Below are 13,918 nucleotides of genomic sequence, written 5' to 3'. Positions count from 1 at the left end.
TATATCACCAACGTTTTAGCAATATTTAGTCAGTTTTGTTTCAATATGCTCAGCTCGGCAAGCTCCAAGAATTTGAGGACTGTCGGCTGCATTACAATCGAAGCGTCAAGTGCATTCCATTCGCGCACTGCTCACTGTAAAAAAGGAGAAATAGAATGTGTTATTGCGTCAAAAAAAGTTCCTCAAGTGTGAGAGGGCGTTTGTGGCGGGTGATTCTGGAGTGGCTTATATTGACGAAGTCAGCGATGGAACTCGGTCGTCATGGTAGCCAAAACATACTTTTCCCTGACGCTGATTCGCAGTTTCTTGTCAGTGTCCTACATGCATTTGATTAACCTAATTATCCGACTACTGCTCTAAGCAGGTGATGATAGTGAAGACACAGTGCTTAGCTGGAGGAAGACAGCGAGAAGATTATGCTTCCCGGTCTGCAGAGGCATGTAAATGCCAGAGGAGCAATACCTCAAATTGCACAACTGCTCTTCTTATCTTACAATACCATTTTCACATCATGCCCCTGGCTTCCCTAGGTAGTCAATTTACAACTTTGAGTTTAAGTGAGTGTTACTCGCGTTCAGCAGCCAGCTGGCTATATTGACCTTTTTTCATTTAAAAAAGAATTTAGAAAAGTCAATGCGGTGTACTTTTTTTTTTTTTTTCAGTTTAAACCGAAAGGTCCAACCTTTAGTTATAAGCCGAGCTGCTGTTTAGTACACAAGATATAAAAAAAGCATGGATACTGACAGTTTAACCATTTTTACTTCGACGTGTGACTGGCAGACACCTTCCATGCAGAAAGTGGCTTTATTTATTTATTTGTTTGTTTATTTTACTTTTCCAGATTTGAGGTGGCACCAAGAGAAGCCAGCGACGATGAGGAAGAGGGTGAAACTGATGACTCAACAGAGGTATACCCATGTGTTTTAGCGGTGAAGCTTCTGTCTAATGAGGCGCAAGAAATTTCTAATCATCTTTGTATCATTCGTATTATTCAAACATTTGTAACTTGGTTCCTGAACGAAAATTATGCCCGAAATTTGGCTAAGCCTACTAGGTTTCTTTTTGTCCATACTCTGTTGCTGCCACTTTTTTCTGTAGGGAGGGGGTGCACCTCTAGCATTACACATGGTGCGGAAATAAACAAAGCTATATGTGCTTGTATCAGACAATACCTTAACTTTTTGATAAGGTGGGGTCCTAGGCTAAATATTTTTTTTTTTTTTCATTCAAAATAAAGAAAGCTTGAGGGATCGTGTATTTGTGAGCACCAGATCTGTAGGTGCTCTTTATTTTCAATAAAAATATACGCCAGGTTTTGTGCACAATATCTGTGAAAAGCTTTTTAAAGGTCTGCTGCATGAAACATGCTGAAATGGTTGCTCAGCGATGAAGTTAGCTATAATGAATTCTAATCTGAGGCACAGGCACCTAGTTAATATCACTGCCTTGCTTTGTGTTCGTCTTTCAAACAGTCTGAAGAAGAAGGCGAAGAAAATTCTCAGCAGCAACCAGCGCCTGTCACTTCGGTAGCGAAGATCGAGACCTCGGCTGACGACCACGTGAAGAGTGTGATTCAGTGAGTTCTTCTCTCCTGTTTGCATGAAGATTCGATGCAAACAGTACAGCTGGTGCCTTTGTATCTATTACTTGAGGGGCAGTTTGGCCTTCCTGTCTGGGTTTTCTTACCGAAGGGGTTTTCTATCTTTTAGCCTTGGGGAACTGCAATGGCTTTTAGAAAGTGCTGAGGAACACCACACATCTTGGCTTCTATTTACTTCCTGCCTGACATCCATGCATGAAAAAGGAGCATGTAGATGCGCAGTGCCTCCAAATGTTCCCAAATTCAGTTAATGACAGGCTATAGAGCAAAGCGGCCTGCTTAAACAGTTGTGGAATGATTAATCTGAAAATAAAGTGGATAAATAGAAATGAGGGAGGTGTTGAGGCATGCAAGGATTTAGGTACTGCTCGAGGAACCCAAAAAACACTCCAAGCCATGCGCTGCACAAAATCCAGTTTGAGAACCTGGGTGCTCACTTCCTCATAGTCGTATGCAGCAGTATTTTCATTGTCCTTTGATTTCAGAGTGTTTATAGTGGCTTGCCAGTTCTATTTCTTTAGTAACATCTAGTACTCTGTAACGATCCTTATGCAAGTCTTGGGGATGGCAACTGGGAGTTTTTATTGTTTTCTGAGCTAGCAGAGGCTGGGACCAGAGGCACAGAACTCAACTAGGGTCCCATCACCCCCTCTTTTAATATGTTTGTCCCTTTAATGTTTACGCACACCTTTGGTGATAAGATGAGTGTGGCTTTGACAGGGCGGCAGTAGCCGAGGACGACGAGTACAAGGCCGGCGGCTACCAGAATTACTACAACATTGCGCACGCCATACGGGAGGAGGTGCGTGAGCAGGCGTCGCTCATGGTGAATGGAATGCTCAAGGAGTACCAGGTCAAGGGGCTCGAGTGGCTCGTCTCCCTCTATAACAACAACCTCAACGGCATCCTGGCCGACGAGATGGGTCTGGGCAAGACCATCCAGGTAGGCTGACAAGCAGCTCCTACATCTGAGGAGTCTTTAAAGAAACACTGAGGACAGATTTAAGTTGCCCTATATTGACAGATTATGACATTCTGACAAAAAAAAAAAAGCTTTCACCTAAATTGAAGCGTTTGAGCCGGGAAAGGCAAAAAAAAATTAATTTGCAGGATGGTTACCACTGTGTAATTAATGTGAGATGAGGCTACAGCCGTTTGCAGTGGCGAGTGTAATATTGTTTATTGTTATTGTCTTCTATGACAGTGTGCACGTCCACTCAGCATGGTTTGAAAACATAGCGCCCATCAAACGGGTGACTTAGAAGGCTCAGACTTGAAAAGTTATCTGTCTCTTTCAGTATGTTGTATTGTCAGTGCGCATTGCAGCCACATGACAGCGGTGTGTGCGTCGCAATACGCGCGACGCATTGCAGTTATGTCATGCCTGATGCCACTACATGCTGAACACTCGGTGTGTCTGGGTGTTACGTCGACAACGCCAACACTGCAGAAGCGGGAAACGTGCCCTAAAGATCTGTCGCTGTAAACTGAAACACAGGCATTGCCACCACCAGCTGTTTTCACAAGCATGCCGCAGTGGCGTCAATTAGTTTTTGTGAACGAGTCCTTTCTGGTCTTGATGTCATTAGTTTTGATCATGTGGTGAGAAAAAACTTTGTTGCTGAACAAAATGTCAGCTTAGCCAGAAAGAGCCATAGAATCGAATTTTACTGAAAACAAAAATTGGATATGGCTGTTCACAGCACGTCTTTGAAACGGTGGCAAAAATGCTTGATGTCATAGCTATTTTTATGCGTGCACCTTTGTTTGCAGACTATTGCAGTCATCACATACCTGATGGAGAAGAAGCGCATCAACGGACCCTACCTGATCATTGTGCCGCTGTCGACGCTGTCCAACTGGATGCTGGAGTTTGACCGGTGGGCACCCTCGGTGGTCAAGGTGGCGTACAAGGGGTCACCCAACCTGCGGCGGCAGCTGTCACAGCAGCTGCGCAGCAGCAAGTTCAACGTGCTCATCACCACCTACGAGTACGTCATCAAGGACAAAGCGGTGCTGGCCAAGATCCGCTGGAAGTACATGATCATCGACGAGGGCCACCGCATGAAGAACCACCACTGCAAGCTGACACAGATCCTCAACACTCACTACAGTGCCCCACACCGCCTGCTGCTCACGGGTACCCCACTCCAGGTAGGGCACTTCTCCTGTGGCGCTGTGTACTGTTCATGCTTTCTGTTGTGGGTGCTGAATAGGGACTACAGTTGCTGCAACCATCTGTTTGGCTAGTGACAGATCCCCTGCTGGCTTGTTTTGTGCAGAAGAGAATGCCAGGAAATGGTGCACTGAATTTAGCCTCGGAGCATGTCACAAGAATTACACTAGAGAAAGCCAGTCGGTGAGGTACACATTGTGTGTCTAGTCTTGGCACTAGGTTGAAGGCTGCCATGCACGTAGCTGTGAAAGTGTCACGCATGCATAGAAGCCATATTCATATGTGTTTAGTAAGTGTGCTGAATTGGTCTCTTTTGAGTCCACATAAGAGTGCGGACCTCTTGAGGAACCTCAGAGGTCTCTGGCCTGCCGAGGCAGGCGCACTCAGAATTGACGTGCTCACTTTAAATTAAGCTGTGAGTGTGGTCCTTTTGAGTTGGTCTCCTTCTTCGCAGTTTACGTTTGAGTTGCCCATGAAAGTGTTTTTTGACAGAAGAGAACTGGGTTTTTGTTCTTCCTACAGAACAAGCTGCCTGAACTGTGGGCCCTACTGAATTTCCTGCTGCCGAGCATCTTCAAGAGTTGCAACACATTTGAACAGTGGTTCAATGCTCCCTTTGCAACGACCGGTGAAAAGGTTAGCCCACTCATCGCGTTCTGTTGCATCCGTGCTGGCAAGGTTCGCTTGTTCTTGGACAGGAGCACTGACGCTTCACCTTCCTCAGGTGGAGCTGAACGAAGAGGAAACAATCCTGATCATCCGTCGCCTCCACAAGGTCCTCCGACCATTCCTGCTGAGGCGACTCAAGAAGGAGGTAGAGTCCCAACTCCCCGAGAAGGTGAATAGCCTAACACTCAATTTTTTGTCAACAGCATTGGGGTCATTCAAGCACGGTGTGTCATTGCAGTACATTCCAGCAGTGCATTACTTAAAACAGGTTTACTGCTTGAACTGCTGCCTGAATGAACGCACATTCTCTGCTGAGACCATTTCACAAATTCTTTATAGTGAGCACTTGGAGTTTCGACTGCTCCTTCTTTGTAGGAGTGAGGGATTACATTTTCTGAACTCTGACTGGAGCTATATGTGTGTTATCGTTGTACCCGTATTTCCTTGCGGGTATTTTCATGCGCGTTTTTAAAAGACTATTTTGTTGTGTACATTTGGATTGAACGGTTGGTGTTAACCACCACCTCTTTCTCATACCAGGTGGAGTACGTGGTGAAGTGTGATATGTCAGCGCTGCAGAGACTTCTGTACAGGCACATGCAGACAAAGGGAGTTCTTCTCACCGATGGATCTGAAAAGGACAAGAAGGTAAGCTCCTGTCAGGGCTGGCATTGTCACTGCGTCACCTGTGTCTTATTAGCTGGTGGCCACCTTCACGCTTGCTGCTGATTATTTAAAGGCAGCGCTTGTGCTAAGCTGTCACGCTACAGCTCTGGAAGATCTGCTTGCATATGGAAAGTCTGCTTTATGGGCTCTTTCTTTATTACTCAGATGTATGTGCTTTACTGGCCTTTGGAATGTACTTTTAGCAGCATATGAAGTGCGAACAAGACATTTCAATCACGAACAGCAAAATCAGAAGCTCTTAGCCGGGGGAACCTCAGTGCTAGCGGAAGGTAATATCACTTCGAAGGCGTGAAAGCTGTCTTACAGGAGTGGTAATCAGCCTCACTCGTATTTCCTCTCCAGGAACTAATACCTTGTTGGTGCTTCTGGGTTGGAACTTCAGTTCTGTTGTTTGCGTTTCATTTGTTACTGATAGTACACCTTTCATAAAAAGTTTATGAAAGGCAACTCTGTTGAAGATATTTTATTTCTTTGTATATTGCTTGATATTTATTGGTGCAACGTCTGATTTCCATGATAACAATTAGGCTCCATATAACTTTTCCAGAATACATGGAAAAGTTGCGATGAAATTATTTTTTGTTAAAATTTTTGTCCATAAATTTTTGTTCGTAATGATGGAGTCCTTATGCTTGTCATTTACTCTGAGGCACCACACAGTGTCAGCCTCTTTCTGCGAGAAATGCTATAAGAGGTTTTCTTGTAAAATGAAAGCAAAATGAACACTGCCAAAGATGTAAAAATTGACTAAACGAGAGGCTTCATCACACAAACCGAGAAGCCTGTGACAAGCTTGCAGTTTCGGCGTACTGGAAGAACAACGCGGCCGTAAACAAGGGGGAGCATGCATTGGCATTGGAATGACGAGGCTGCCTCTAAAATGGAAGTGAAATGACCAGCGGCACACAGCTGTGCTCGGATGGCTGGCGAATGCACGGGCTGATAGCCGTCGTCGCTGCGGGCTGGCGGCGAAGCTCAGAAACCGAAACTATGCGACCAGGTTATTTCTGCCTAGTGACAGGGACTCTCTTATTGTCACCGTGCCTTCTGTTACGTGCATATCGTTTGTGCACAGGCTGCAGTGTGCCATGCAAAAGGTGGGATTTTTTACACGATCGCTAGCCACGTGCTGTCGCATTACGTTTCTTCAAAGGTAGAGGTCAGCCTGAAGCTGGTGGTTGGTCTTATCATCTGTGATATGTGGGAAAGTCCACTTGCAGAATTTCGCACGAGGTCCAAGCCGATCAGCGTCGGAACATGAGCGGTCCACACAGTAAGTGACTGAGTGGTGCAGAGGATGCCTTTGTGCTGTTTTCCCGGCCTTTTAAACTTGGCCTTTGGATAATTGGTCCAAATATTATGGCTGTGCTACAGTCTGTATTTGATCACTAGAGAATATTTAAAAATTTTTGAAGATTGTGGAATTTTCGAATATCCATTAATTGAATTGAATATGAACCAAATAGCAAACATATACGTATTCAAAATTTTGAACATTTTCACACCACTAGTTTTTTTTTTAGGTTAGTTGTTATCCATAGCAAAAGTTTTATCCTTGTAGTTACATTTTGCACCACTGCAGTTTACTTATTGTCTACTGAGAGCATGTTGCAGGGAACAGGAGAAAAATAGGAGGAAGAAGACACCTGCTTATTTCCTCTTTTCTTGTTTTGCACATGCAGGGCAAGGGTGGCACCAAGACGCTGATGAACACCATCATGCAGCTGCGCAAGATCTGCAACCACCCGTTCATGTTCCAACACATTGAGGAGGCCTACGCCGAGCACATTGGTTGCACTGGGAGCATGGTGCAAGGGTGAGCGAAAGAAGAAAGAACTGTTTCCCCCTAGATAGTATTGATGTTTCAGGGCACTATAAAAAATAGTTTTTGTGGCTGTCAGTGGTGTCTAGCTGTCGAGTACGTCGTATATCTGTCCTCCTCATTGCTTGGTTGTGATGCTGCAGACCCGACCTGTACCGGGTGTCTGGCAAGTTTGAGCTGCTGGACCGGATACTCCCCAAGCTGCGCTGCAAGCAGCACAGGGTGCTTCTCTTCTGTCAGATGACCACCCTGATGACCATCATGGAGGACTACCTCACCTACAGGGGTCAGTGTTGTTTGGTCGCTTTCGCTGCTGACAGCTCTGGAAAGGTTTGGCTTGCCGTATTAATTGTAGCAATTTTAAAGAGCTGGACGCATTCTCTGCCCCACCGTGAAACTGCCGTGGAAAGCAAGTTTATGCACACATGAACGGGTTCCCTTTAAGCGGCCCCTCCACGAAAGAGCCTCATGAACTCACAAGTACAACCACACTTCGTGAACACGGGCTTTACTCTGGTACATGCAAACCCACACAGCAAGTGCGCACGCCTGTGGCGGCGGGATGCGGCTTGTATAAACACGGACAGACAAGTCCACATTCACGGGAGGTAGGAGTTGGAGGGATCTCAGGGTGCGCGGCTTACAGGTTCTTTGAAACATCTGTTAGCTGTTGTTACATAATGAATGACCATCATATCTCCTTATTAACTTGGATGGGGGGCTGTGCAAAATGACCTATTGTAGGTGTCGAAGTCTCAATACATGATTGCCTTTTCTTGCGCTTCCATTATAATTTGACTGCCGTAGCCATGAGCCAAACCCAGTGATCTCATGCTCAGGCTCAGTTGCAAAACACCACCATAACTACTGAGTCACCGTGGCTGTGGTGTTGTGCTGCAACAGAGTCTGAGCTCAAGACTAGTGCACGTTAAAGAACCCCAGCTGCTGAAAATTAATCTAGAGCCTTGCACTATGGTGACTGTAAGTGTATACTGTGAACTGTGTGGGAGACCTGGTGGTGCGCGGCCTGATTTGCAGGGTACCGGTACCTGCGTCTCGACGGTACAACCAAGGCGGAAGACCGTGGTCAGTTGCTGGAAATGTTCAATGCCAAGGATTCTCCCTACTTCATCTTCCTGCTGAGCACCCGGGCCGGCGGCCTGGGTCTCAACCTGCAGGCGGCAGACACTGTCATTATCTTCGACTCGGACTGGAACCCTCACCAGGTGGGCAGAGAGTCCGCAGTTGGGTTGAAGTGATCTGGTCTGTACGAGGCTTTTCTGGTTGTCCGTGCTGAAAGCATTGTGCTTGTACTTTTACCTCTTGTGCTGTTGTCTCAAGGGCAGTGTGCTAGCCTATGTAGATCGCATCTGATAGCCAGCTTCAGTTTATTATTGTCGAATGGTTCTTACAACACTCACTATGCAAGCCTGACTTCCTATGCTTGTGCATTCATATTGTATACTTGCAGGAGGTTATGCAATTAATTGTTGGTTTATTCGGGCATCATTTCATTGAGAGCATTAGAGTGCTAGAAAAGAAAGGCCCCAGGTAGCTTAGATTTGCTTGTGCATGCATGCATGCATCAGCCAACGAAATCTCTCTTCAAGTCTGTGAAATGAGTATCATGTGATATCTCCACTAAAGCAGTCCACAAACAGCTCGTCTGCCATGCCTATCAGCTTGGTTTGCAAGCAGAACTAGCAGCTTGGCCCATTGCTTCCAAGGGTAACCTTAACTGCATTTTTCACGACCAAGAGTTCTGTGTCAGGGCTTTGTGCAACACATCATCTTCAATTGTGAATGCATTCGAATCCCGCTGTAACGAAATGCACAGAAACTGGAAAAATTTCGTTGAAGTGAAATTTTGTTGTCATGAAATCGGACCAGAACACTGGTAAATTGGACTGAATAGTTTCGAAATCAGCGCTGTTTGACGATTTTCGGGATACTTCAGTGTGGGGGGGGAGGTTTAATTACAGGGAGAAAAGTTTAAACGGATTTTTTTTCAAGAGTTGAAAGTTCATCAATCTACCTGTCCAGCCATCTGTCATCAACAAAGCATACAGTCAGCCACGTTTGTGTTGCCAGTGTTTAGTGCCATTCACTTTAAAAGGTGTTTGCTGTATCATGGCACAATCCAAAGATTTTGTGGTAGTCAATGACACCAGCCAGTCACTGCGAGATAAATTGAACATACTGAGCACTGGCCCCTGAAGGTAAGGTGTCCATTTTGTATGCGAGGTTAAAAAAAACTTGCAGGACGATTGTGAGTGTGTAATGCGACTGTTTAAGCCCCAGTTGTGGAGGGAGAGGGGTTAGGTGTTTTTGATTCCGATCTCAAGCTCACCAAATTGCTTGGAGGTCTGAAGGTCCTGCTTCCTACACATTTCAGTGTAGAGGATGTTTTATAGCGTTCTGGTTTAAACTGCATCATTCTCAATGGAAGCTGACTTTGGCAGCCATTTTCAGTGAAACCGAAAAAAAAGGGCATATTTAGATGCGCAAGCACGAAAAGTTGGCTGGTTGCTCACAATAGCCTTGTTTAAGCGGAACGTCGCTCTTAAAATCGTTCACTGTTGTGGAGAATCGGAAATTACTTTGTTGTGGCAGTGTTTGTTGTAACTAGCTTTTTCATGTGTGCAGTGGTGTGTGTGCGTATCATGCCTGCAAAGTGAACAGGCGAGCCAACTCGGCTGATACAAGCCCGTGGCTATGGTTTTGTAAGGGTGGAGATTTCCTGAATATTTAGTAGATGGTATTGCGACTTGATCAATGTCTCTTGCAGAGTGCTGCTGCCTCACCAGCTGCATTCCACTGCTAGTATCAGGTGGTGTTCTGTCTCTTCTTTTATCAGTGGCTAATAGCGTCTCTATTCAATCAAGACTACAAAGAGAGTGCTTGAAAGAAGAAGAGCTTGCACAAAGGTACATTGGCAAGAGAATCGTAATGGAGGGAGAGAGCTAGAAAAACAAGTATGTAGAGGCTGCATGGTGTTATTGGCTCATGGAATGCATAAAGGTGCGCTTGAGTGAGTCGCTTCTCAAGCCTGTCTTAGTTTGTGATGGTGCCAAACCTCAAGGTTGACACAGTCTACTCGTCTTGGTGGGGGGATGCAGGACCTGCAAGCGCAGGACCGAGCCCATCGAATCGGCCAGAAGAACGAGGTGCGGGTGCTGCGGCTCGTGACAGTCAACTCAGTGGAGGAACGCATCCTGGCCGCCGCCAAGTACAAGCTCAACCTGGACGAGAAGGTCATCCAGGCCGGCATGTTCGACCAGAAGTCGACAGGCTCCGAGCGCAAGCAGTTCCTCCAGGCCATCCTCACTCAGGATGAGAACGATGAGGAGGCAAGTCATCGTTTGTCTGTCATCCTCTACTACATCCTTTTCCAGGATCTCTGTGTCAGTGTATTGCTTCGCACCGACTGTTTCGCCTCAGTACGACAGCATTGTGATCTGTCCTCAATTGCAGGAGGAAAACGAAGTGCCGGACGATGAGACTATCAATGAAATGATTGCCAGGAATGAGGAGGAACTGGAGCTGTTCCAGGTATGCTTTTTTTTGTGTGTGGTTTAAGTTGGCTGTATGGGCAAATTTTTCTGCACGTAACGCAGGTTGTGAATGTTGAGGCATCCTCAGACACTTGTATCACTGATTATACAGCATCCACAGACCTGTCTAGAGCGCTCAAACGACACATTTACAAGTAACCTAGTGCTCGAAACTAGACCTTGGTGCGCGTCGGCATTGCCATGGATCGTGATTAACTCCTCGTGTCTTTAAGTAGACAAGTACAACCTCTGGACATGTGCACTTGACGTTGCGCACCCCTCCTCACCCCTTCACCTTCATTGCCTTCCGAATTTTTACGTTATGCTTTAAATCAAGTCCTTCTCCTGAGCATTCCACATCATTTTCTTTTCTTGCAGAAAATGGACATTGACAGGAGGAGAGAAGAGGCCCGCAGTGTGAAGCGTAAACCTAGGCTCATGGAGGAAGACGAACTTCCAAAATGGCTGCTCAAGGATGATGCTGAGGTGAATGGGCTGAGCTGTTGCATAGTTTCGTTTTTGCTGTTCGTCCACAGCAGTGTCTGTGCACTATGCCTTAAACATGCGATGTGGCTTCCTTGCCCACCAGGTGGAACGACTAACCAATGAGGAAGAAGAGGACAAGCTGTTTGGACGGGGCAACAGGCAGCGGAAAGAGATTGACTACTCTGACGCCCTAACTGACAAGGAGTGGCTTCGGGCAAGTGCTCTAATCCCTGGCATCCATTTTTTTTTTTCCACTGCTACATTGCTTTTTGATCGGTGTGTTAGTATGCATGCAATGTCGAGGCTAATTACTGTGAAACCCTATTATAATGAACACGAATATTACAAATTATTGGCTACATCAAACTGTTCCTAAATATTTTTAACAAACACATGCAGTGCTTCCTTCATATATTGAGTGTGATTTGCGATTGAAACAGATATAATGAACTGCTTAGTGCCAAGCTGTGCCCGCTCGGATGACAGGCGGCAGGCTTTTCCTCACAACACTTGCGACTGGTGGTGGCACGGCAAGCGTTTACACCACAGTTCACGTTTCATCTCACACTTGCCAACGGTGCCACGAAAATATAGCAGCATGAAGAGTTAGTAGCCAGGTGGATGGTGGCATAACCGATGCTGACATGGTCAGCTGAAGCATTCCAATAGCCATCCTGTGCCCGTCGTGTCTGCTTTCATAGAGGGCGAAAAAGACGAGAGCTTTCGTCCTGAAATTCTTGGTGTGGAATGACAAGACCTCCTCCAGTGCATATACATTGCCTTGTGCATGTCATGCAGCTAGCTTGGTTCCATGTTTGAATGAATGTGGACTGGCTTGTGTACATCACTGTTTTATGAACTGGCACGACTACATGGGCCAACTCGTCTGTCTGTCCCACGACAACAGGCCATCGAGGATGGCAACCTGGACGAGATGGAGACTCGCAAGCGTTCCCGCAAGTCAGGCGGCAACAATGGCGCCTCGTCTAGCTCCGGCGGAGAGCGGGGCGGCAAGCGCAAGAGCGGCCCCTCCCGGCAGATGGCAGACGACGAGCCCGTGGTGAAGAAGCGCCGTGGCCGTCCTCCTGTCGAGAAGGCCTCGCCCAACCCGCCCTCCCTGACCAAACAGATGCGCAAGCTCATCGACATCGTCATCAACTACAAGGACAGGTACTCAGTGGTGGTCAGTGTGTAGTTTGCATGGAATCGTGATTAGATGTTGAAGCTGGTTAACAATATTAACAGAGACATTATTTAGGGCAGCTTAAAGGGCCACAGAAAGGGGTGTTTGAGCTTGGCTTTAAAATGCTTGCACTATGTAGAGTACAGACCACCGGGCGTCCATGCCGCGTACGAGACCTCGAAAGCGAGCGGGAAATTTACAATACATTTTTAAAAATTCCTGCTTTCGCACCTCTCAGCAACACGCGGTGCTGGGCTTCTGTGCGAAACCTGGCATACAACGTCACGTCGTGGAAGTGACATCAGCAGCCGAGGTTCACAGCACCATATTCTTTCAGACGTCGCGTGCTACCATGGCCGCAGCCGGCGGAGGTAAGGCAGGGGCCGAAGGGTGGGGCCGGCAGAGCAGCACCGCCGTTTTGGCATGCGAGAGGAGAGGGAAAGGTGCGAAGGCGAGGAAGTTCAAATTTTGTCTGCATATAACTCAGCTTCCACAAAACACATTAAAATAATTCTTGATGGAGGATAATTATGAAGCGGCATCTTTTAACATCCCAGACATATCGCAACTTAATTGAGAGCCCCTTTCTGGGGCCTTTTAAAAAAAGAAAGTGCTCCCAGAATGTGACGAGTATGTGAATGTGAGAGTTTTTTGTTATGATGCTCTACAACACAAATGATGCATGTCCATACACACCCCCACGCCCCCCACCCGCCCATAAAGCTGTTGTTAAAGTGCCGGTGTACTGAATAGCTTCACAGCCACTGCACGCAATCATCGAGATGTGCAGCCAGCACCTTGACACAATGTCCATGTCTTTACCCATGAATGCATTAAAAGTTCAGGTCGTGAGTGGCAGAGAAAAGAACTGGCCATTGGTTGCGCCTTTTCTTTTTCCCCTAGTGATGGCCGTGTGCTAAGCGAAGCCTTCCTGCAACTGCCTTCAAAGAGGGAACTTCCAGACTACTACGATGTCATCAAGAAACCTGTTGATCTGAAGAAAATCAAGGTGAGAGAGAAGTGGTTCTTGATGGTGCTAGGAATTGCAATCAGTCAATTTTTAACATGCCTTTTTTTTTTCTTTTTTTCTCATAATTAGGCAGGAAATGCCTAGCGTATTTCCACGGTTATAAGTCATCATTTTTTTTTTTAGTTTGAAAATGCAATGTGGGGCGGTCAACTTACAATTTAAACCAAAGCATGGCACCATAAATTAAGGCGAGACAAATGAGATATCAGGGATGCTACAGCGTGGTTGCAATTTTGTTTGCTTTACGGCTCTATCCAGTAGCGTTTGACTATTCTGCGCGCTTGATCGGAAGGCGTTTTCATTATTACTATTTTAATCTTTTTTTTTTTACATTTAACTGCACGCTCAGCACTTATGGGAGTGCCGATAGTTGATGGAAGGGCCGCTGTTTCATTTGCAGCGGTACTGCTGCTCAGAATGGCAGTGCTTCCGGGGAGTATCGGTAGCTGATAGAAGAGACGACGCTGCTCACACATGGTTTCTCTTTGGCTCCGTTTGACGCATTTGACTTGACTGCAGGCTACGTTTTACCAGTTTTTAATGTGCTTCCTCAATCACCATTTGTGTTCTAGAGCCAGTAAGCGTTTAGCACTCAATCCTTCACTACTGCATTCAAGATGGCTGTCATTCTTTACGCCGAAGAAACAAACAACTGTGTGCCGGGCCACAAGTTCGGTGTTTCAAAATGCGTGATGCAGGTGTGGCGGCTGC

The 13,918-nt window shown here is 46.3% G+C and overlaps 1 protein-coding gene across 4 annotated transcripts in view; it reads left to right on the top strand.

The window, feature by feature from the left end:
* Positions 1–13,918, top strand: part of brm (ATP-dependent helicase brm) — a 38,606-nt gene that overhangs the window by 21,562 nt on the left and 3,126 nt on the right. For all 4 annotated transcript variants that reach the window (XM_077643957.1, XM_077643955.1, XM_077643956.1 and 1 more), the window contains 16 exons: positions 842–908; positions 1,473–1,576; positions 2,321–2,543; positions 3,374–3,754; positions 4,299–4,412; positions 4,501–4,614; positions 4,986–5,093; positions 6,815–6,948; positions 7,098–7,240; positions 7,993–8,180; positions 10,074–10,304; positions 10,429–10,506; positions 10,887–10,994; positions 11,098–11,208; positions 11,902–12,164; positions 13,081–13,186. In XM_077643957.1, coding sequence (XP_077500083.1) covers positions 842–908; positions 1,473–1,576; positions 2,321–2,543; positions 3,374–3,754; positions 4,299–4,412; positions 4,501–4,614; positions 4,986–5,093; positions 6,815–6,948; positions 7,098–7,240; positions 7,993–8,180; positions 10,074–10,304; positions 10,429–10,506; positions 10,887–10,994; positions 11,098–11,208; positions 11,902–12,164; positions 13,081–13,186 — 2,473 coding nt within the window. The remainder of the gene's footprint in view (positions 1–841; positions 909–1,472; positions 1,577–2,320; positions 2,544–3,373; positions 3,755–4,298; positions 4,413–4,500; positions 4,615–4,985; positions 5,094–6,814; positions 6,949–7,097; positions 7,241–7,992; positions 8,181–10,073; positions 10,305–10,428; positions 10,507–10,886; positions 10,995–11,097; positions 11,209–11,901; positions 12,165–13,080; positions 13,187–13,918) is intronic.

This window comes from Amblyomma americanum, chromosome 11, assembly GCF_052857255.1.
Source record: "Amblyomma americanum isolate KBUSLIRL-KWMA chromosome 11, ASM5285725v1, whole genome shotgun sequence".
Lineage (NCBI taxonomy): Eukaryota > Metazoa > Arthropoda > Arachnida > Ixodida > Ixodidae > Amblyomma > Amblyomma americanum.
This window is presented reverse-complemented; position numbering and strand designations above follow the sequence as displayed.